A 22,132-nucleotide genomic window follows, 5' to 3' on the forward strand; every position below is an offset into this window, starting at 1 on the left:
AATTCATAGTTGTTTTTAATAAGTCTATGGTACTTACACACTTGGTGTTTGATGGATTTATTGTGTCTTTTTAAGCCGTTATCACTTTTCAGTATAAAAATGCCGCACTTTATACAATGCCCCATTTTCATTTTTGTAACTATGTTTTAATTATTGTATATTGTACTTTATGATGTGCTCTTTTATGATTTATTTACCTGTGATCGAATAAAGAAAGAATTTAATTGAGATTCAATACTAATTTTTAAGAAAGAAGTAGCTTTCATAAAAATTAATGCAGGTCTATGTCTGAGAGGATATTAACCATATTTACTCCTCCTACAAATTGAACTGCGATGCAAGATTCTTCATACCATACACCCTGTTGGTTGAAGGGAAAGTTTTAGTGGTATGTATTATGATTATTAAGTCCCAACTGAGGAGTATATACATCAGTGTAAGGATCAGAAAAAGGAAATCATCAAAAGAGGACATTGATTTTGATTTTAAGCATAGAATGTGCTAATAACATTGAGGATTTGTATGGAGTACACTATGAGCAAGACCTTTTTCAGATCAGATCATGAAGGATTTGCAGGCACCCTAATAAATAAGAATAAGTACTCTTTTCCTAGTTACAATAATCATTGTGTATTATTCAGATATGCATTCTTTAAAATTAACTCCATGGCTAGCAGACTAAAGAACTAGGCAAATGGGTCTAACCCACGATCATTTACCAAGAAACCTAGCTGGTTAGAAAAAATGCTACTGCACGAAAAACCAAGAACAAAAATTATTTAATCCAAAATACTGTAAGAACACTATGAGCTATGCCGTGACTGCGTGGAGAGAATCTGTAGAGGAGGTTCTATTATAAAATAAATGTGTTTGTTCAGAAGTTCCTTTACCCTAATTCAAACACTAAAAATTCTAAGCTTTCATGTTCTTGGCAGTCTCCAAAATGTGACCTCTCTGCCCCAAGGCAACAAAATGCATTTGATGTCTGCTATTTGCTAAACTGTTTTGAAGCTTTAAACTCAACTAAATATTCTCACTTTGTAGTTTGGATTTAATGCTACCCGTAAAGATTTTCCTGATCAGTCTTGCAATTCTTCTGACATCACATCAGGCTTACATAGGAGCTGAAATGAATCTCTGCAACTCAAAACACCTCCACAAACAGGAGAATAATTCTGAATCTTTGTAATATTTTTGATTCTTGAAAATCCAGAAATTCCTGTTTCACCAGACTGATGTCTATTTTGATAAGCTCCATTGAAAAACATTACAATTATCTTCTGGATAACCAAAAGTGAAACACTGACAAAGAAGTAACTCACAAAAATACACTTTGCCAACTTTAATACGCACTTCCGATGTTTTGGCAGCCTGTGCCCATGGGAAAAAGTTCCAGTCTAATCTATATGCTCCATGGGTAAAATTAGAATTCACACAAGGAAAAAAAGCTTTTCTTGATGTGTTTTAGATAAGGCTGGATTTAAGTATTGTTTGGTAGGTGCAGTGACATAAAAGGTGTGAGGATGTAGTGCAAGCAGAGAATGATACATGAAGGGCATGTTGTGGGTAGTGTTGCAGCTAACAGTGCCATGTTCTCTCAAGGAACTGTCGCCTTGGTAAAAACATGTGAATTGGGATTAACAGAATTAAAGGAAATTGAGATTTTTGTTTGGCACATATTAGGGGAGGCAGTCAGGGGTTTTGCACCTGATAATCCCATGTTGTTTATGAAAACATATCCATATGCCCTGCATAATGTGAAGTACAAAATCCTAGCGTTTAGATTACATTAATTTGTTACATCTTAAGTGATGTTGGGACTTAAGTTGTGGATAGAGGATCCTTGTTCAGCCACAGGTACATTTAGTGTCCTCCTGCATTTAACCAAATATTTTCCATGAGCTCACTGATCTGATAGTGTGGATGCTGGGATTCCACTGCCACATGCAATATCTATGTATATTGATATGCTACTCTTTAGCTGTGCACACACTTCAGTATCAATCATTATCAAAACAGGGAAAATGAAAATCCTAAATTGCTGTAGAATCTCAATACACATAGCGACCAAATATAGGTCTTTGTAGATTATTTTAGAAACCTCAACCACCAGTCCAGGAACCAGTTTATTCGAACAATGAACTTAAGAGTCAATCATCTAGATGTAATTGAGACTATTGAAATTTGGGAGAAGTCTAGAGGAGGATTAACAAACAGAGTTAAGTAGTAGTGAAACAATGAGGAGAAAAAAAGGAAACGAAATATAAAAGACTGCTGGCGTGGAATCCAAAATGTGGGCTTGTCTCCATTGAAGAAGTGTTCTTTTTAAATATTGTTTGCTAAAATCCCCAGGTAATCAGAAAAGTAAATGAGATTCAGCTAATGAAATTTGCTCATCTATACATTTATTTATTTTCGGCTTTCAGATAGATGGACAAACTTGCCAGTGATAATATTACCATGTAAGCGTGGACTGTCCACTCATGTGTACATAGGAGTAATTCCATTTGGGAGCAGACATCACACTGCAGATCTTTGCTTGTGAGATGACAGAACCTTACAGGTTATAATCTGATTATTTATATTTGGGCAGACTCTTAATGCCAGCTATGATACCAGGCCATTACCTATAACTTTTGCAGTAAAGATCTTTAAAGAGCACATCCTACCATTAGAATCCTAGCAGCTTGGCAGAGTTGGAGTACCTTCAAACTCTGGTTTTAGGTATTCCGTCACCTAGGGAGTCTGCTAATCTGGTGAAGAAATGAATTGGTGTTGTGGTTGCATACTGAATATAACAGATAATGGAATACCTAGAGACTTATAAAAAGATTGATATATGTTTATATTTTAACTAATTCATAAGATATCTAGAAGACAAGTTGAGGTCCAGATCACATACAGCACTAATAAATCCTGGTCAAAATTGTATCCTTTTCTGTGGCCTTTTCTAGCCTGGGTATCCAATCAAAAGTGAAAGCACAAAGGCTCATGCTGAATATATGAGACCTTTTAGCTATCTTGAGGTGGCTGCATCTCCATGTGAATAGAAATCAGCGGGAATGCCGCCAAAAGACTTTTGTATAAGACATGGGGTGGGACAATGTGAAGAAAATCAGCATCACGTATAAACATATTTTCACTTGGAATGTTCATAGTTAGTTTATGAATTTTAATAATAAAATTTCTAGAAATTTACCAGCTGTATTAAACAGCTGAAATGCTCTCCTGTGTGTACAGCAAAACCACTGTAACACAACAAACCAGGAAAGCTGTAACAAAGCAACAAAGTGCTTTCAAAAATGATCTGCTCTGTAGCATCCAGGACATGGAGATTTTGTTGAGAGCAAATAGAGGCAACAACTAATGGTAAAATAATAACTTCAGGTGCTGCATGTACAACATACAGTGAACATGGGTATCATAATGTTAAGCACCATAGAAATAAGATTATTCAAATGGCATCCAATGAAGTGTCAAGACGCTCTCTTCCACTATCTAAGCCCTGTCCATTGGTACAACACTTGAGCCCACAGCTTTCAACATTATACAACGTATGGAACTCGCTGGCGAACTCTGTTAGGTATGAAAAAAACCCGCCCTCAAGTTATTTGAACAACCCTTTTGGAACCCATGCCTACCTGGCATCTGCTTCACTGTAATATTCTCTTGCTACTATGTCCTCAAACAGTTCGCCTCCAGTGACTCTGTGTAGAGAAGAAAAAAAACTGTGCATTAGAAGGAATCAAAGAAACATCGAAACGGTGACAGAAAAAAAAAAACTTATTACAAAATATCAGTATCAAGTCAATCCTAAAGAAAAAAATGACAGAAAAATTACACATAAAAAGGGAAGAGATGTGGCTTTACAACACAGATTTACTGCCCGCGGTTCGTGCATGTAGTGAAGTGTAATTCTTTTTCAATTGCCTTTATATAAAACTTACCACCACTAATGTGTCATAAACGTGCTTTACAACAAGCAGCATGCTGTTCCGTAACCCACAGTTAGTGGTTGAATCTAGTGGTTAATTGGTTATTGGGTTTAGTCTTGTGCACCCAGAAAAAGTAGTCCATACATTTACTTCGATTTCTTTTATTGTTAATTTAAGATGGTATCATTATTATGGGTTTGGAGGCATCGTACAAATGACTGGTGGGATGAACAGGGGGCAATAAGAGGTGGGGTATTAATGTGTTCAAGGTAAGAAAAGGTTGTGATTTATGGTTTGAGGTGTTGGTAGGTACAGATACTAGAAAACAAAGGCAAAGGGGCAGGTGAGAGGCAGGATAAGCACAAGAAGAGTAAGTTATACAGAGGATAGCAGGTAATGAGAAGGTTCATTAGATAGTCGAATAGGAGAGAGGACATTCGATAGGTGTAAAGCAAGGTCAATGTTCCATGCAGAGCCTTAGAAATATAGCAGGAAGAGGTTTGCTGAATTTGCATGTACTCTTAAGCGTGCTGAATATAATGCCATTATTTCCCGTGAGACAGTATTTTTATTATGTGCTTATGGTGAGCATTTGAGAGAGGGCAACAGTCTGTCCACTGATATAGTTGATTTTGTTCTGTCAAAAGGACTTTGTCAAATTGGATTCAACTGCTGTCAAGTGGAAGAGCGCCCATGCTCCATCTCGTGTTCTCTGTATTTATGAAGATGGCACCCTGGCCTATGGATTTATTCCATAGTGTCAATGCAGGGCCGGACTGGGAACAGTAACCAGCTCTGGCAGATTGTTGCTCGCATGGCCCCGGGGCGGGTGGGGTGGAGGGGGGGGGGGGGGGGTAGGGGTTGCTTGCTAACAAGAAGCACCACTTGCGCTTTTGTTACAGGTGGACAATTTGCAAAACCAGCCCCCAGTGAAAAAAACTGCTTCCACGGGCCCACCAGGGAAATGCCCGGTGCCCACTAGAGCCAGTCCAGCCCTGATCAATATAGCTGATGGGTTTAGGATACGACACAAATTGAGAGAGATTATGCTTCTCAGACTTTCTGTCCACCATGCAAGAATGACAAGGAAATGTACCAGCACAGCCTAATGATTCGACAGACCATGTATGTTTAACATGTAAGAAGGGCAAATATTACAGCCCAACCTCTGACCCAAACTGAGTGACAAAGAGAACAGTCAACATATGGGATGATCACAGAAAGGAGAACAGTCCAACCTATGGGTGTACTTTGAAACACAGTTGGTGGGAAAAGGGTCATTCCAACCTATGGAGCTAAAATGTACATATCAAGGGAATAATTCCAGCACAACCAATGCAACACATTGTATAGCTTATATACCAAACCTGCATGTGGATATAATCTAGAACACATATCTAAACACAGAAAACATCCCTGAACATGGGGGAATGATGTATAGAGGCAAATACTGCAGGCCAACCTGTATGCCCAGGGAGCATGAAATGGGCAGGGGGGAGGAAGGTACTAGACTACAAACTGTCTTTTAACTGACAAGATTTTATTTGTATTAATTATAAGGGGTTATGGACTGCTTGGTTGCTTTCTACTATGGATTTAGTTGTCAGGGTGGGTTAGATAGGGCAGCAGGGATGTGTTACAGAGAAGCAGTGAACAGGTAGTTGTTGTATGTTAGGAATACTTAGTCGCACTGGGAGCATCTTCATGCAGGTTTGGGCTGGTTCTTCTAGCGTTCAGAATTGCTCAAAGGAGTACTAAAATCCCCAGCACTAATTTATAGGAGCATGGCGTTCAAAGCGAAGAAAGAAAATATGCTGAATGGGACAAAGCGTGCGCACAGACATGAGTGCTGAGTGTAACTGGAAAGATTCATCCTACTGCATAATGTCTAAAAGCAAACTTTGAAAATCTGGCACTACAGCACGTAAAGTTATTTCAATATCCTCCATTACCAGATGTTAAATGACTGACTATCTAAGCCCTACATAGAAATTATAGGATACTATCTCACAGGCCTACAAACTCGATGCTGAATGAGAAGAAATGGCTTATGAACAACATGGGATTATTCACAAATATGATCCAAGTCATACCTAGAGGATATACAACTGGTGAAAAACAAGGAGTTATAATGGTGGTGTGATTTGATAAGGGAAAAGGGAGTGAGAATGAAGTGAGTGGACTTTGTATGCATGTATTTTCCAAATAAGGTGAAAGGTTCTGGCTCTAAAGTTACACCAAAACCAGGAAAGTATGTCTGCTTAGTGGTACACTGCGGATTTGGGATGGTATTTATTTTGGGATGGACTCACTAAGCATTCACATACATTGCTTGACCAATAGGTGAAAGAGGAACTGGTGCTCCACTTGGGTTGGCAACAACTGTGAGGCCTGGCTCGGGGTGGAAGGGAACAGGTAGGGTTCTTTGGCGAGTGGGGGGTGATAGTTTGGGTTCATGGAGTGCTTGGAACTCACCATGCATCTCTTGCCAAGCATGTTGAACAGAGCCTCTAGTTCTCCTACTGGGTAGGCTTAAGGGAGGGTTCGTTGGTCATGGCTGTTGCTCGTGGGGTTGTATTTGGATGCCACTAAGGCACCCTTGCTCTTGAAGTCGTATAGTAACTTCTCCATACAAGATTTTGCTTGGGAACGGAAGGTTTGAACTCAGTAACTGAAAACTGAGGTCTGCTGCTGATTTCTTTCTGGATCAGCCCACAGGAATATTTGTCTCACTTCTTTCTATTGGCTTTATACTTCCATCCCTTTTGGGATTCATGAAAGAATATATCAGTTTACTATCATTCTTTAGCTCATCTGTACTTAATATATACAAAGCAATATTTTTATTTGAACCACTTTGCATTGCAGAAGCTATTTTTGATTGACTATTGTTCACACTGAAGTGCAAGCTTGAAATCTATTATGTTTGAAAATTGGATTGGCATTGAGTAGTCTTGCAACTCTATATATGTTGGCCTCACCATGACTGCCAAGATGTATTTTCTGTTAGTATGAACCATGGGGTGTGGCTCGAAGGACTATAAATCCTTAACTACTTGACTTTGGAATCTGGCAACCAGAGTTCTAGTCCAACTGCCCCACCTTACCAAAGTGCATAATCTTGTATATAATCAATTGATGTCCCTGAATCCCATCACCCTTTCGTTAATAACAATGCAGTGCTTGTAATCAGGATCCCGTCAATGAAAGTGTTCTATCTGGATTGGGCATTTGCACATAACATGCCATTCCATGTAAACACAACAAAGAAAAGACTGATGAAGCACGGATTCATCACATGCATTTATTTTTCTACAAACCATTTGGCAAAGTCAAATGGCTGTGTGGAATGAATGCAGGAAATATGGAGAGGTAGGTGGCATGGGAACATGTTTCTGTAAGTGGCTGGTAAAAATATGCTACGTCATCTGAAAATGTTTTGAGGTGAAGCAATGTCAGATTAGTAATTTGATTGCATTCATTCCTACTATTTGCATCTATCCTTGGGCTCTGGAGTACGGTACTAGTCGCTGAGAATTGCTTCAATGTAACATAAGGGAAAGCATGCGCTATACAAACAATTTACAATTACAAACATTGTGGATCTGTCACTGGCAGAGTAATAGTGTCTAAGATGTACGCGCTTACTCAAAATTAAGCACAGGTAAAAGGTGTTCCAAAGACACTGTTCCATTACTATGGAGTTAAGTGGCTTGGCTGTTTCGTTTTTAAGACTAGACTCCTGCAGCACACATTTAATTCCACTGTCTCCAATGCTCGAGAATTACTGTGCAGTCATGTGTTATACAAAGCATGTATGGGTATTTGATAGTAGCAGTATCCAATAGTGAAACCTTAAGTGGTGGGGAGTAAATACTCATGAATTTAACTGAGGGAGAGTGCAGCGTGAGAATGACTTATTTTAAAGCTTTCCAAAGGGAAATCCCTGTCTCTCAAAAGATTTGAAATACAGAACCAACTGGTGCATCTTGCAGCTCAATTTACATACAAATGGCCTACAAATCAAAAGGGGCAGTAATGAATTAATCCAATAATGTTGTGGTGTGCCAGGCATCCTTTCCCTCCCCATAAAAACTAAGAGCAAAACAGTCACAAGATCAGGAATTTTTCAGCACATTTTCCATATAAACTGGCTTAAGAGGTCTATGTTTAACAGGTGGTTAAAATATCCTGTTTAAAAAAATGCTACATGGCCTTCCATTTCCAAAATATATACAGTGCCTTACTTCGCTTTGATTTTGCATTCTGGCCCTTCCACGTGTATATTTTGTCCTACCCTACAGTCACTGGAATTATGCACCTAAGGAGGACCAAATTATGCCGAAAGGTTGACTAAATTTTGTGGCAAAAAAGGCAAATTTGCATCATAATGTGGCACACTGTGGCAATGTTGAAACAAAGTGAAAAAGCATTATTCAGTGGTAATAAAATCATACAATATAAACATCACACGGCAAAACAAACCCTTTAAAACATCGATATCATACATATCCCCATACATAAAAACAAAAAATGTATCCAAATTATCAGATCATTTCAAAGCAATATCCTACACAACCCCAGCCACATGCCAGTAATCAATTCCTCAATCTGACAACTAAAATGCCAATTCATCCCTTACACATAATAAACAGTCATACATTAGTACAAATCTCGGGGTGCTCAGCTTCTGCAAATATAGTAAGGCCAATTTACACTTATTACAACCTAGCCTTGTGAAAACAAGAATTAACAAGCATTTGCAATGCAATAGGTCTCGCATTTCTGAGAGTTTGAGCTATTGGCATTGTAAATGACAATGCCTTTTATTTGTGTGTTTTTAAAACAGATAAATAAAAAAGACAGTCATTTACAATGCCAATTGCTTAAACTCTCACAAATGCAAGACCTATTTTATTGCAAATGCGTTTGTGCTATAAAAATAATAAAGCGTTAGGAGAGAGCGTGTTCTGCCTGTATTAGCAGGCCGGACAAAGCCATTTGAGAAAATAATGCTCGGAGGCTGTAATTAAAGGCTATCAAGTAAAGACAAGCGTAATGGGGATGTCACCATGGGAGGTTACAAAATGAGACAAGGCGGTATTAAATAGGGACTACTAAACCTATTAACCAATGAACAGCCACAGTTTCCAGTGGAAAATGACGCAAGCCAATGAAAAGTATGGGCATGGAGTGGGCAGAGCTTCAAGTCTCTACCTGAATACAGCATGCCTCGCAGAGCAGCGCATGCCCTGCCCTAGACCAAAAGAATCGGCTAGCAAAACAGGAATTGAAAATCGCCTAGTAAACAGGAATAAAATCCACACAAAAAACAAAATGTAGCAGGCTTTGTGGGGAGCTTTCATCACATGGGCAAATGAGAATAGATACATGATCAAACTTCCCAAGTCTAAAAAATTGGTGACATTTAAAAATTCCTAATCGAAATCTGGTAAGGAAGGACCGGTACAAAGAGCTTGATAATAAATCCAAATAAGGCTCTGCCCCAGGGAAAGCTTGAATCCGGATACATTACTTAATGGGAGTTTTAGTGAACTCTAGCCTCTCCCGTCCCCGTTACTTAAGGCCATGAAATAATTTTCTTACTCATAACCTTTCGCCTTTAGGTAGACCCTGGAAAATGGATGTTCTGCCCTGGGTGATGCATGTAGCCAGGGATGAGATTCTCCCTAGAGCAGGATATGCAATCATCAATAATTTTCTGTTAAGCACAGCCAAACGATTGCTCCAGACAGTACATTACAACAATAAGGAAGAGAGATTTCTAAGATCTTCAGAATACTCAAGCCCCAGTTCCTCATGCAATATATCGGAGGGGGAGATGGGTGGAAGAGCAAGTAATCTTCTACAGACGCAATTCTCTTCTGCCTGAAGGGTTTGGACACTCTTATATCCCCATAAGCCTGAACCATTTGTTAAAACCAGGATACTGTTCCTTAAATACAAGTTTAAAAATGGGTCAGTTGGCTTCTTACGTATACTGTAAGCTAAACTGGCCAAAAACCCAACACGGCACACAAAACAATTTACTAGCCATATGGATACATGGGGACAAAGGTCCTGATTAGTCAAAAGTAACCCCTAAATAGGGGAAATTACAAACTCTAGAGATAGGGGTCTGGCTTCTAGATAATTGTCTAATTTTAGCACTCCCTTGGCCACACTGTGTCAATATTAATTTTTTGTAGAGGATTTGGTAAACTGCAGAACCATACATGGCACGGTAGCTTATGTGGCAAATGTGGTAAATTCTTAACTATGTGGGAGAAGCTGCAGAATTTCATAAGTGTTGCAACCCTGTGTTGAAATAAGAATGCTCCCTGCATGGAGTACAGGCGGGTACCACTGCCCCGAGTGACCAGACAACATATGAAACTGGTACTGTAACTTTTTTTGGGCCCAAATAGCATGCTAATCGAGCAGGTGTGCTGAGGCATTGGCCTGTGATGTAAAGCCAAGGTCCACAGATCAGGTGGGTGCACGAAGTGAAGGAGGATAGAGACAGGACTGCTCTCAGAAATTCTATTAGGCAAGTGATTGTTGATTAGATTTTCCTGAGCACTCCCACTTCATGGATGGTAAGGGAAGGGGTGAGTTAACAGTTCCAGTTGAAGGCGAGGACGTTTCTAGGCAGGGCCCTCCCTTTTCTATATCTATCATTGCTACTACGTGACAGCCAGGTGCAGAAGCTTCACACAGTGTTCACACTTTGTAGCCATGTTTTGGGTAATCCTGCTTGGAACCAGCATAAACACTACCTGCTAGAAGAGCCATCGCCCTGCGCAAAGGCGGTGTCTGCACTACAGCCAGAAAACAACCTTCACACTAATTCAAGAACCTTAGACTGTTGACCAACATCATCAGTCATAAAAAGTAGTATAGCATTGGCACCAAAACCACTCTACTTTCGTCCAGTTTTATGGAGCCTCCATAACCAAGGAAAGGAGTGCACCACAGAGTACTCAAAGCGCTACTGTGAGACCAGGGCTGGTCTCTGCATGTCAGGCTGTTTCTTAGAGGTGAGGCGAGAGTGCACAAACAGCGGAGTGTACGAGGCAGTAGCAGAGTGCCTGCTTCTCTCTCTGAGCAGGCTTCAAGGTACTAGGCAGTGTGCCTGGCCCTGCAGGAGGAGAGGCTCCGCTTGTCCCCAGCATGTGGAACACACAAAAAATAAAGACTAATTTTGGGACTGCAATTGGGACAGGAAAAGACGTGAAGTGTCACCCAGGCCACTTACATGGTTGATGTGGTGAACTGCATACGGAACACTTAGTACTCAAGAATGCGGTGTGCACTCCGACATATCTGCAGTGATTCTGAAGGGATTAGTGCTGTTGCTGTTCACCGTGCAATGCGGCCTCTCTGCTGTAGACCAAAGCCCACCCCACATACAGCTGACAAGGACAATCAGATAGGTGGCATCAATAATACATAATCAGTCATTAATAGAGCAGCAGTGATATCATATCAAGATTTATCAATATACAGGGCATGCCTCCACAAAAGCCATGAAAGCAGCAAGTGAAGTCTACTACATTGGAACCAAAACTGGCAACAAGACTTCTGCACTCAGGGGAGTTAGCCTTTAAAATATACCACTGAAATACGAACAGGTTGTCAAACACCAGCTATCCAGTTACTAAAATTCCAGCTATTTCATCAGTAGCTACAATAGTTTGGATAAATACATTTAATTCAGAGAAACACGTTCTAGACATTTTCATGAAAACACCATATGTGGGTCTCAAAAGGACAGTTCTTCGTTATTAGGAGGTACATGTTTCAGCCAGAAATACCAGTTTATCCTTTCATCGACCCTACTATCACACATAGTCAGACTCTACGTTTCATGTCCATTTATTACGATCATGAAATACAAGGGATGGCCAACGTATGGTGGTGATTTTCACAACCTTCGTGTCAGGCAAGGCCAGCTGTACCAGGAATCACCACAATAAATTAAGTATGGGGACAATGGTGCAATGCCACTAAACTGTAGGAATAGCCATAACTATGTTGAACAGAACATCAAGGATAGCTAACTACTGCCAGAGATACTAAAGGAATGCAGACATGCTGACAATATGTGAAGGGAATGGACACCATAATGTCAATGATGAACAAAATACTGTCAAGAATGTCCATGAAATGCCAAGGATGGCACACTAATATGCAACATAAAACAAAACTGTAGACAAAAATACCCACGGTATGTCGCGGAAAGGCCGCTGTTATGCTAGTGACAAACAAAATGCCACCAGGAATGCCCACAAAATGTCCACGATAGCCCTTTATTTTTGGAAGAAAAGACTTCAAAATGGGACGGTGAAGATTGTGTTTATAGGTAGGATTTTTTGCTGCTAACCTGTTTCTTGTTTACTTGTATTCCACACGTATAGGAAAAATGAAAGCTTTAGCTAAGTTGAAGGCCTAAGGCTAGACCCTCAGCTTTGCTAATAATCCCCCCCACTGGTGGCAGGAAAGTTGGGTTATACCCTCAAGACCCTAATGAAGGTCTGGGTAGGGGAGACCATCTCAGAGGCTAAACAGATGTACTTCCTTTCAGTGGTAACATGTTATATGCCACCTTTGGAACTTTCCTCTGACTGGGCTCCTGTGGTCTCCTGCGCTCTCACTCTTTGCGTGTGATCTTTAGAACTGAAACCACATGTTCCATATGTCTCTCTTCCAAAACCTCAATCCTGAATAAATGAATGGAGCAGGATATTTACAATTGCAACAGCTGGAATAGGAAGCAATGGAGCATATACTAAAAAACGTCACTGCTGAATGTGTTCATTTAACCAGCAAGTATCCAAATTGAATCGCTAGCTCAATTAGAAAAAGGGTGAATAATTGAACAAACACGTTGCTTCTCAATTAGTCTGTGATTAAATTAATAAAATAGTAAATGGCAAAAGCAAGGTGCTAGAACACATTTTACCGGCAGTAGGAGTCGCGCTAGACATCAGTATCGTGCGGATAAAACATGCCCTGTCTTGTACACAACTTTCTCCTGTACTAGTGACTTACAATTGCCTGTAACTGTGGCCTGAAACCAGAACCAAAAAAAAAAAAAAAAAAAAAAATGAGTCCTAAAAATAAGTAGAGACTCATCGCCGATTGCAACCGTTTATCGTTGAGTCGTATCTTTCTGGTAAGGTGAGCGCAGCATCGATTCAAAGTCTGTGGGAGGTACCCGACAGATTCACAGCTCTGCCCATCACAGGAGCATCTACATTTAGAGCAAGATATTTTAAGCATCATACTTTCCGCATGATTAAAGGACAAAACTTTCTTCAAAATGTGTCACTCTTCTACTTCCTGGAAAAACTCTTTGCAGAAACCAGCAGCTAAAATAATCTATCAGACATCTTCTACAGAGTGTGGTTCAGATTGACACGGACATTGTTTGTGTATGTCACAGCATATAACCTTATCCCATCCTTTAGGGGCATTTGTCAGGGGTGTAGCTAGACCTTTTGTCACCGGGGCGATCCCTGAGTTTGCCACCTAGTGACGGCCAGTGCAGGTAAGTCCGAGGGGAGCTATGGCGACAGACGAGGCAGAACAAAAATAAACCATAAAGAAAACCTACCTTGCGCTCGCCGCCGCCCCCTCATTAGTTGATGGCTTTGCGGATCGGGTGTTGGCTGAATGACAACTGAAGTGGAGTCGTTAAGGACGGCTAATGGAGTGCTCAAGTGGCAAGTCTTGCTGAACTATGGCACTGTTTTGAAGTCTCGCCTACTAGACAGAGCAGGCGCTGTCTGTTGTGAGATGTATTTTCAGCTTGCTGTAGTCTTAGAGCCCAGCCACTGTTTACCATTGGTTAGCTTAATTGCCATTCTTATTTGCTGGTTTCTTAGTCGTGCTGTCTTCACTTTCACTTTGTGCCATTTTGTCCCTCCCCTGGAGCATGGCTGCATTACATGTGCTCTTTCAGTCGCTACTTTTTTCTTTTTCACTTTCTCTGTGGTTTTCTTCTCCCCACTCCCTCTCGGAGATGCACATGCCCTTGTATGCTCCTCCTCCACCCGTGTGCTTGTGCCCCCTTAGCTCCATACTGGGGTCTCTCATCAGCTTGCTCTACCCTTGCTTCAAGTTCTTCTCTCAGTTATCTTCCCTCTCGATGCCCTCCAATTTGCTTGCCCCACCCGCGACCCCTTGTGGCTTTCCCCACCCTGCTGTTGCTTCCCTAACTCTGCTCTCCGATTCCAACCCCCTCCCCTACGTCGTTCCCTCCCACACACTGATGCTACATTGCTTTCTTTTATTCTACAGATTGGTAAACCAAAAGAAACAGAGCGATTGCATCGTTTTGTAGGCATGCATGCACACATACATAACATGGCTGGCCGCGTCATTTGCTTTTTCCGTGATTTGTTTTAGTGATGCTGTGCAGCATTGCAAAACCACAAGAAAACCCAATTAGACCTAAAGGAGACGTACTGGCTTTGCAAATCCTTGGGTTTTTTTCCAGGTATTGAGGGTCAAGCCATGTTAATTTGGCTGGATTAGGACAGGAAATCTCCTTCTCCACAGTGATATAGTAAAGAAACCTTCTTGTACACTCGATTTATTGCAGACTCCTTGACGGTTTGGTGTACTCATTTGACTCGCATTTTGACTCTTGGAAACAAGATACTATTGGCTCAACAGTGGCCCCGAAATTCCTCGGTAGTTTTTATTGTGTAACGCATTGTTTAAGAACCGGCTTGGAACTACTGAAGGCAAGGAGTTCTTAAAACCTTTCAGGTCCTATTGAGCAGTTTGAAATCATAGGTTTAAGCCAGGTCACAGGACAAGGACCCTGGAAAAGGGCTAGGTTATTTAATGCTGGACTCATCCTAAAGGAGTGTGAGCCAGGGAAAGGAGCGGCATTGAGGGAGCAAAATAAATGTATACAGCATTTGTTTACAAAAAAGCATCTAAAAGTCCCAGATACATCAGATTCCTGGTTCGTGCTGCTCTTCCTACTGCAGAGCTGATTAGAACTGCAGCTGTGCCTTATTCCTGGCATTTCACCATGGCCACAGCGATGTAGCGGCTATATAGCTGGCAAGGTTTCTGTGCGCTTACCCGAGTCATTTCCAGATTATGTGAGCTATTTTGAGCGGCACGATCTCATGGTCTGAGAAGACAGTTATGAACATGTAATGAGGTATATTACAGAAATAACCTTTTGTGAAATATAATAGCCAACAAACAGCCTTAAATCAGCTGCTATGTTCTTGAAATGCATATGCACCAGCAAGCGCAGCTCAACCACCACCTGAAGGGGGTTTCCATGAAGCATTACTGCCCAACCAGTCACATTAAAATAAGTATTCCCACCCAGACGTGACCCCTCCTCGATCACTGAAATGAAACATCGGACGGCAGCCAACAGCTACACCATCAATCTACTCAGTTTTCATGTTGAGTACCGATAAATTACGCGTTATTTCATTAGACCGCTCAAGTTCTTAATGCACTGCAGTATTGTGATAACAGGCGCCCATGTGCGTTCATCTAGCCCCTGGTGGCAGAGGTAACCAGCAATGAAGGACTCAAGGGATGCAAAGCTCTGGTTGCGAGGTTGCGAGTCCTGCACCTCAGTATCTATTCTGTCTTTTGCATTATTCTAGAACCCACTTGGCCTAACATGCTCTTCTCAACCAGAGTCCTAAATGTTTATACCAATCCCTGAGAGATAGCTTCCTAGCCTCACTGAAAAGCTGTCACTGCTCTAGTACCACGCAGGGCATTTTGCTCTGCTGAAGTACTAATCCCAAAGCAGTTGACTTTTTTGGACCATGTGCAGTTAGCTGGTGGGACAAAGAACAGTATAGTACAAGGCCAGAAAGTTTGGAGTAGCCATGAAAACAAGGTGCATTTTAACAGACCAACAAACCATCCTCTTCAATTAATTTCTAAATATGTGCATTGAGATTCTAGCTTGTGACTACTGAACCGGTCTCAAATACATGGGCAGGAAGGCTTAGTAAACAATTTGCCTTAAATTAAGAAAGGCACAACATATTCCCCCATTCAAAGCAGCCAAGCTAATCTCACCTGTGTGAACGAAAAAAGGGATAAGTTGGCGCAAGTCAGTTTGATCCCCTAGTTATGTTGAACTCACTAACTAAAGCTTTTACCAGGCTTGCACTTTAACAACTTGCTATGCAGTCTGGTAAGCAAGTCATTCTCCTGGGCGCCCAAAGAGGGTGCCATGTGGCATATCAACCATGCACAACGCATCATTCCAATCAATTCTATAAGGATTGGGGTGACACCACTATATCGTTTAGCAATGTTACAACAACAATTGCAAAAAGTCATGAGTTCCAGGGTAGGAAGCACACTATTTGAGTTGAATCCTGTAACATGATTGTAAATGTCTGAACTCTGCTCTGGAAACTGTGCAGCGATAAGTTGCAGCAGCTTCAGCACCAGAAGAATGAAGATTCAATATAGCCTGATAAACATATGTACCACCACCCCCCCTTTCCACATACGAGTGATCTTACCCATATCCAGGATATGGTATAGATTAACTTTAGCCAACTGAGTAATGTTTATGTTTCAGTATTGTATTATGGGGAGGATTTAGCTCTTTGTGACTACATCCCACTCGGCCTCCAGGAGTAGTTGTGGAGCTTGGACAATTATGTGGGAAAAACACATTAGGTGCTGAATATGAAAAAGATATTTTGGGTGGGGTTTGCTCAGCAGGCACTACAGGAACCTATGGTACATGGGCTGAAAGATTACCTATAGATAAGTGTACCACTAAGTGAGATTTCCATGATAAGTTAACTTGGCATAAGGTACTAGATTTCAGGAAAGGTGCAGCAATATATATGAAATATGGGTTATTACTCAATGGGAAACTTAGTTCAAAAAGCATAGAACTCTAAAAAAGAATGTATATGTTTCTAATAGTTCACTATAATTAACTACTGTGTCCTTATACTAGGGCTCTACACCACCTGTGTCTTTAACTTTATAGAACATCTCGGAAGAGGACTGCCCCAGCCATTCTCTTGTGTTTCATGTTTTATATCTTACGACTGAGCGCCACAGACTGAATACAATGCCTCTTGTCAGGTACACCAACTGATTATGTACATTGGTAATATGCATTTCTAACATTGAAACCTGCATTATGATGCTTCAATTAAAGAAAAAAATATATTTAGGGTTTCCCCTGATAAGTTCAACTCTGATGAAGTTGACCCAAACAGCAAATTGCATCAGCCTAACTCCAACAACCGAAGACATTACAAAAATAGAATACATTTATCAGCTGCTAGGTTTCAAAATAAAGTTGTGTGCAGATGATTTGGGGATTTTATATGCAAATTAGCGGAGTATTAATTGTATGTAAGCTATAAGTTCTATACCTCCTTCATATTCAAGTTCTTTTGCTTACTCTACATAAAAGGACATTCAATACCTGTATACACGATGCATGCACCCAATCACTATTCTGCAGTATTTTCTATACAGCATCACAAATATATGGCACAAGCCCCTATGTTGTTAAAGGACTTTGATAACAAGACAATGTACTGCACCCTTTGTTCTTCTACTTGGCTGGATAAACACTCTAATCATTCTTTACAAGGTAGGATGTGAATAATATATGTAATATCCTGATCACATCACAAAGCTGTTAGGGCATACTGTACTTAGTTAAACACAAAAGTACACTTGGAACTTGTTCTTCACTTTAGTATTGCAGCGCATGCCCTCTATTACCAGTGAAGTGCATAGACACATTTTCTCAACTCTTCTGGCCATAAAGTAATTCAATACATGAACAGCTGCAATGCCTACATACAAACGTGTAAATATCCTGATCACAGTCCAAATTTCAGCAAGATGTGTAACAGAGGTAAACTCTCGCTGCTGACGCCTGGTCTCAGCGGCTGGTCACCAGCCTTTATCCAATATGGCTCACAGCATATGATCCTCTACCTGCGAATTTACAGCAATTAGAAGTTGCAAAACTGTATTATGAAAGGCTAAAATGTCACACTTCAAGTGCTTCAGTTCAACAACATACTTGGAAGCTTCGGACTTGCACAAAATGAACTGCTTTGATGTAGTGAATGAGCTGCCTTCCAGTGACACGATTGTCAAGTACATCTTTCCTCTCAAGCGGACATGTTGAGAAGAATAGTTACATTGGGGGGGGGGGCTGCAATACAGACATCAAAACAGGAAAATAATGCTCATCACATTACAGAGGTGCCAGAGTAGGGCTAGGAAGGGAACCAAATGAACCGTGACCACGGAGGGATTTTGAACCACGAGTAGGGTGGTGGTGGTGGTGGTGGTGGTGGTGGTGGTTCTGTTTCTGTTTCTTTAAGGTTGTGGGCCTTTTTTGGCACCCCTTGAATAGAGGGGGCCAGCCTAAAGATTAGCCCTTGGGCTGCAGACTGCTGCTTCACTAGATACAGGAGGCTGGCCAGGTGCTCAAATTGTCTTTTAGAGGGCCACTCTCAGCGCTTGCGAACATTTTGTGACTTTCAACATTCTACCATATTGGCCTGTAGAACTGAAGAATGGGATTATGGCCGGGTTATAAAGACAAGCATTTGGTGCAGGTTTGCTCCACGAGGCATATATTGAACACTGCTGAAAATAAGTGGTATCACAGTATGTAAAGGCAACACTGATTCAAAGAGGGTGAAAATTGTGCCTACACCTAACTCTTAGTACAACATTGCACCTTAGTGACAGATTGTATCAACACCGTGCATAATGGTGATGTCCCCTCTCCCCCCCCTTCCCTGGAACATATTCAACACATTAAAGTCATGATGCTCTCGGAGCCCAGTGAATGGGGCTAGATACAGGGAGCAGAGAACACGAGGTGACCAGGAACACTGACGAATGTATGGCAAATGTACCCAAAGCAGATCAAGCTTTTATGTCTACGGGAGGGAGGGGGGCGGAATGGAACAATTTTTATTAATCCTAATATTTAACCAATCTAATTAATGTATCCTTTGCCATCCATACAACAATAATGTGTGTTTTCTCTGTCAACCATAATTATGTTTTTCTAATAATCATTTGTTACCAGCCTACAATTAGCAACACAGTTTTGACTGCAAGATTATAATTTAAATATTTTAGTTAAAAGCGAATACTGTTGAAGGAATAAATGAAACTAATTGCTGTTCTACAATTAATTTAGCACCCTATTGCATTTGTTGGATTTAGCTATACAATTGTGTTTGCACTGAATCAATTTTACTCCAGTATCGACATAATGTAATCCCACACACTGACAAAATTGTTCTGTGATATAACATTGCTTAGAGGCCACCTTCACAAAAGCATTAAAGTTTTGTCCGGTTTGCTTGTACAAGCAGATTTATAATCCCAGAAATAGAATTCGAGTTGTCCCCATGATATCATGGCACTGCTAGATTGTGTAAAGTACTACTTTCAATGACACCAAGTTTTGATCTAATAGTGAGAACAACAAATTCAATTTATATTCACAATATCATTTTACCGGATTAACAGTTTCTCGCATTAATTTTGCCCTCACATAGCTGAGTACACAAGAGTCCGGGCACCTCTGCTAGTGTGAGGACACATGGAACCAGTTAACAGTAGATGCTCTCTATAACTGTAAATAGTTTACTTCTATGTTTATGCTTTAGTTACTAACCAACATGTTACCACAGAGTTCTTGTTATCTCTGTTTTACTTGGAGGACTGAGGACACAAACCTTTGCTTAAAACTGGCCTTATTTGGCGGACGAGGAATCGCTGATCTTCTGCACTTTGACATCTCTATTACTGGTCAACTACTTTTGTTTAAAAGCACACAGTGCGCCGCTGACCACTGGCTAAGTTGGTAATATATAGCGGACTATAAAGTAGGCCAAATTAAGAATTAGGAGTTGGAAGAATCATTTTTTGTTCATAAAAGGACCTGTCTGGAAGAAACTCATTCTCACTTTCCTGGTCCAGCATCATATAAATCTGCAATTTATACCCTGAAAGGTTTGGAAAGATTGAATACAAACTTTTCATTTCCCTGTGAGGTGCTGGTTCTTTCAACTTCAACTCATATCTGCTTTGTATGTCGAAGAGCTAGTAGCTGCTTTTAGACATACTTGTGAAAGGCTGAGGAGGGAGAGTGCTCAAAGACTGGTACATGCTCCAACCAAGAAATCACAACAAAGTGGTTGTGGGACACTGCGTAAGAAAACTAATCTCTTTCAGGGGTATCCATTTTTTAGGTCTCACCTAGCGTTGCAGCGCATGTGTTGCTCGCTTGCGAGATCTATGGTCGTCGGGTTTGCTTTGGAAGTGGAGTGGAAGCTCATCCCATGCTTTTAATTGGCACAAACGCTCGCTTTCCATTGCAAGGGAGGCTTGTTTGTTCACTACCTGTCTCTGCTTGCCTCGTCCACCCAGACTGGAGACTCTGCACGTGCACGGCGTCTTTTACTCACAGCGTCTCTTCTGCCTTGGTGTGCGGTCCTAGTGGCCTCGCCTCGCCGGGGCTTGGTTAATTAGCCATGTAGCACCATGTGCTCCAGATGATTAGCTGTTCATCACGCAGACCTGCCCGCTAAAGTGTGCAGGGAGTAAGATAAGCATAATTTATACCGGGAGCAGGCCGGGCACGTTGGCGAGTGTCCTTCCTTCCCCTGTTGTCACCGCGCAGTCACATCTCTTAGGAGCCTGCAGACAATGGGGCCGCCATGATAGCAGAGCCGTCTGCAGGGGAGTCTGCGCCGCTTCCAGCCAGAGGAGTTTACTGCTGCGGAGGGTGCAGTGCCGGAGCAATTATCCTCCGATCAGGTGGGAATAGCCCTCTCTCTGCTCCACCCTGCTCGAGAACCTTCATTATGTGTTTTCAACTATTGGAGATATTGACTGTTGGATATTGTCGCCACACGGGTGGAGCATTTCGGAAATGGCCCAAAACATAGATCTCACCTGCTGCAGGAGTAGAGCATTTGGGGAGGGGGCTCAGCTGGCATCGAGATCAGAAAGAAGCTGGCGCCTCTGTGATCTTGGTGTGTCTGCGCCTTTGTGCTGCACTGGCATGGTGTGGTTGATGCCGGGCCATGCGGTTGTGGAAAAACACCTTGGCAGCCATAGTGCAAACCTGCAATGGAGCGCCGATGGAGAAAGGGGTTTTGATATAGCAACACTTCCTTGAATCGGGAGGGCACTGCCAGACTTGTGAGGGGGCACTGCCAGGCTCAAGGAGTTAAGCCATCCCAGGCGGCAGCCCATTGCAGAGCCCCTGGCACCATGCTGAAGCTGAAAGTCTTCTGTCTGGATTACTGGTAGTTCCTCTGTTTGCTGCCTCCTCACGGATTCTATAAAAGGTAAGCCAGGCTGTGCCATGAAATGCTTCTTTTTATGAACAGGACTACTGGAGATATTGCAAGTAGATGCCATGCGAGCATCATTAGGTCAATTTGTGTGATGCAGGGGTTTCACTGCCAGCGTGTGTGGCGTTCTTCTGCTTTTGGTGCATTCTGTTTTAGGTCTAGTGCTACTCAAGATCTTTTGATTTTTTTAGGTGAGGCATTAGCCAAGATCTTTTGATATTAGTAAAATGTATGTGTGATATGTTATGTTATTTTAATTTATTCAGCGCACAGCTACTCGGAAGTGTCCCGGCGCTATAGACCGCTGGGGAACCCGTCCTGGCTATCCCTGTGAGATGGTCTCTTTCTGGGTATCTCCAAGGTGAAACCAGGCATCCCCGGCGTCTGTGGGGGGCCGTTGTAGAGATGAGGCAAGAGTTGCCGAGTGTGTTCCTGGTTAGAGTAGGTACCGAGGCGAGAATTATCGAGTCAGTTTTGACCCTGGTCCACGACCCTGCCGCGTCGGGAATTGAACCCTGGTCCCTGGCCAATTCTCTGCTTACGGATCTGCCGCCTCTAACCAGTGAGCCACACCTCTCCAGTGAGAAGTAGAGAGAGTAGTAGAGTAGTAGAGTAGTAGAGAGTGAGTAGTAGAGAGTAGTAGAGAGCGAGTAGTAGAGAGCGAGTAGTAGAGAGTGAGTAGTAGAGAGTGAGTAGTGGAGAGTGAGTAGTAGCGAGTAGTAGAGAGTGAGTAGTAGAGAGTGAGTAGTAGAGATGCTTACTAATGGGACTTTCAGCCAGTCATCTTAATCCTATACTCTGTTGTTGTGCCAG

The 22,132-nt window shown here is 41.7% G+C and overlaps 1 protein-coding gene across 27 annotated transcripts in view; it reads right to left on the bottom strand.

Moving 5' to 3' along the window:
- CAMK2D (calcium/calmodulin dependent protein kinase II delta) overlaps positions 1-22,132 on the bottom strand; it is a 708,539-nt gene that overhangs the window by 286,444 nt on the left and 399,963 nt on the right. For all 27 annotated transcript variants that reach the window (XM_085641469.1, XM_085641477.1, XM_085641470.1 and 24 more), the window contains exon 5: positions 3,642-3,707. In XM_085641469.1, the coding sequence (XP_085497595.1) occupies positions 3,642-3,707 (66 nt within the window). The remainder of the gene's footprint in view (positions 1-3,641; positions 3,708-22,132) is intronic.

Source organism: Triturus cristatus, chromosome 2_2 (assembly GCF_964204655.1).
Source record: "Triturus cristatus chromosome 2_2, aTriCri1.1, whole genome shotgun sequence".
NCBI lineage: Eukaryota > Metazoa > Chordata > Amphibia > Caudata > Salamandridae > Triturus > Triturus cristatus.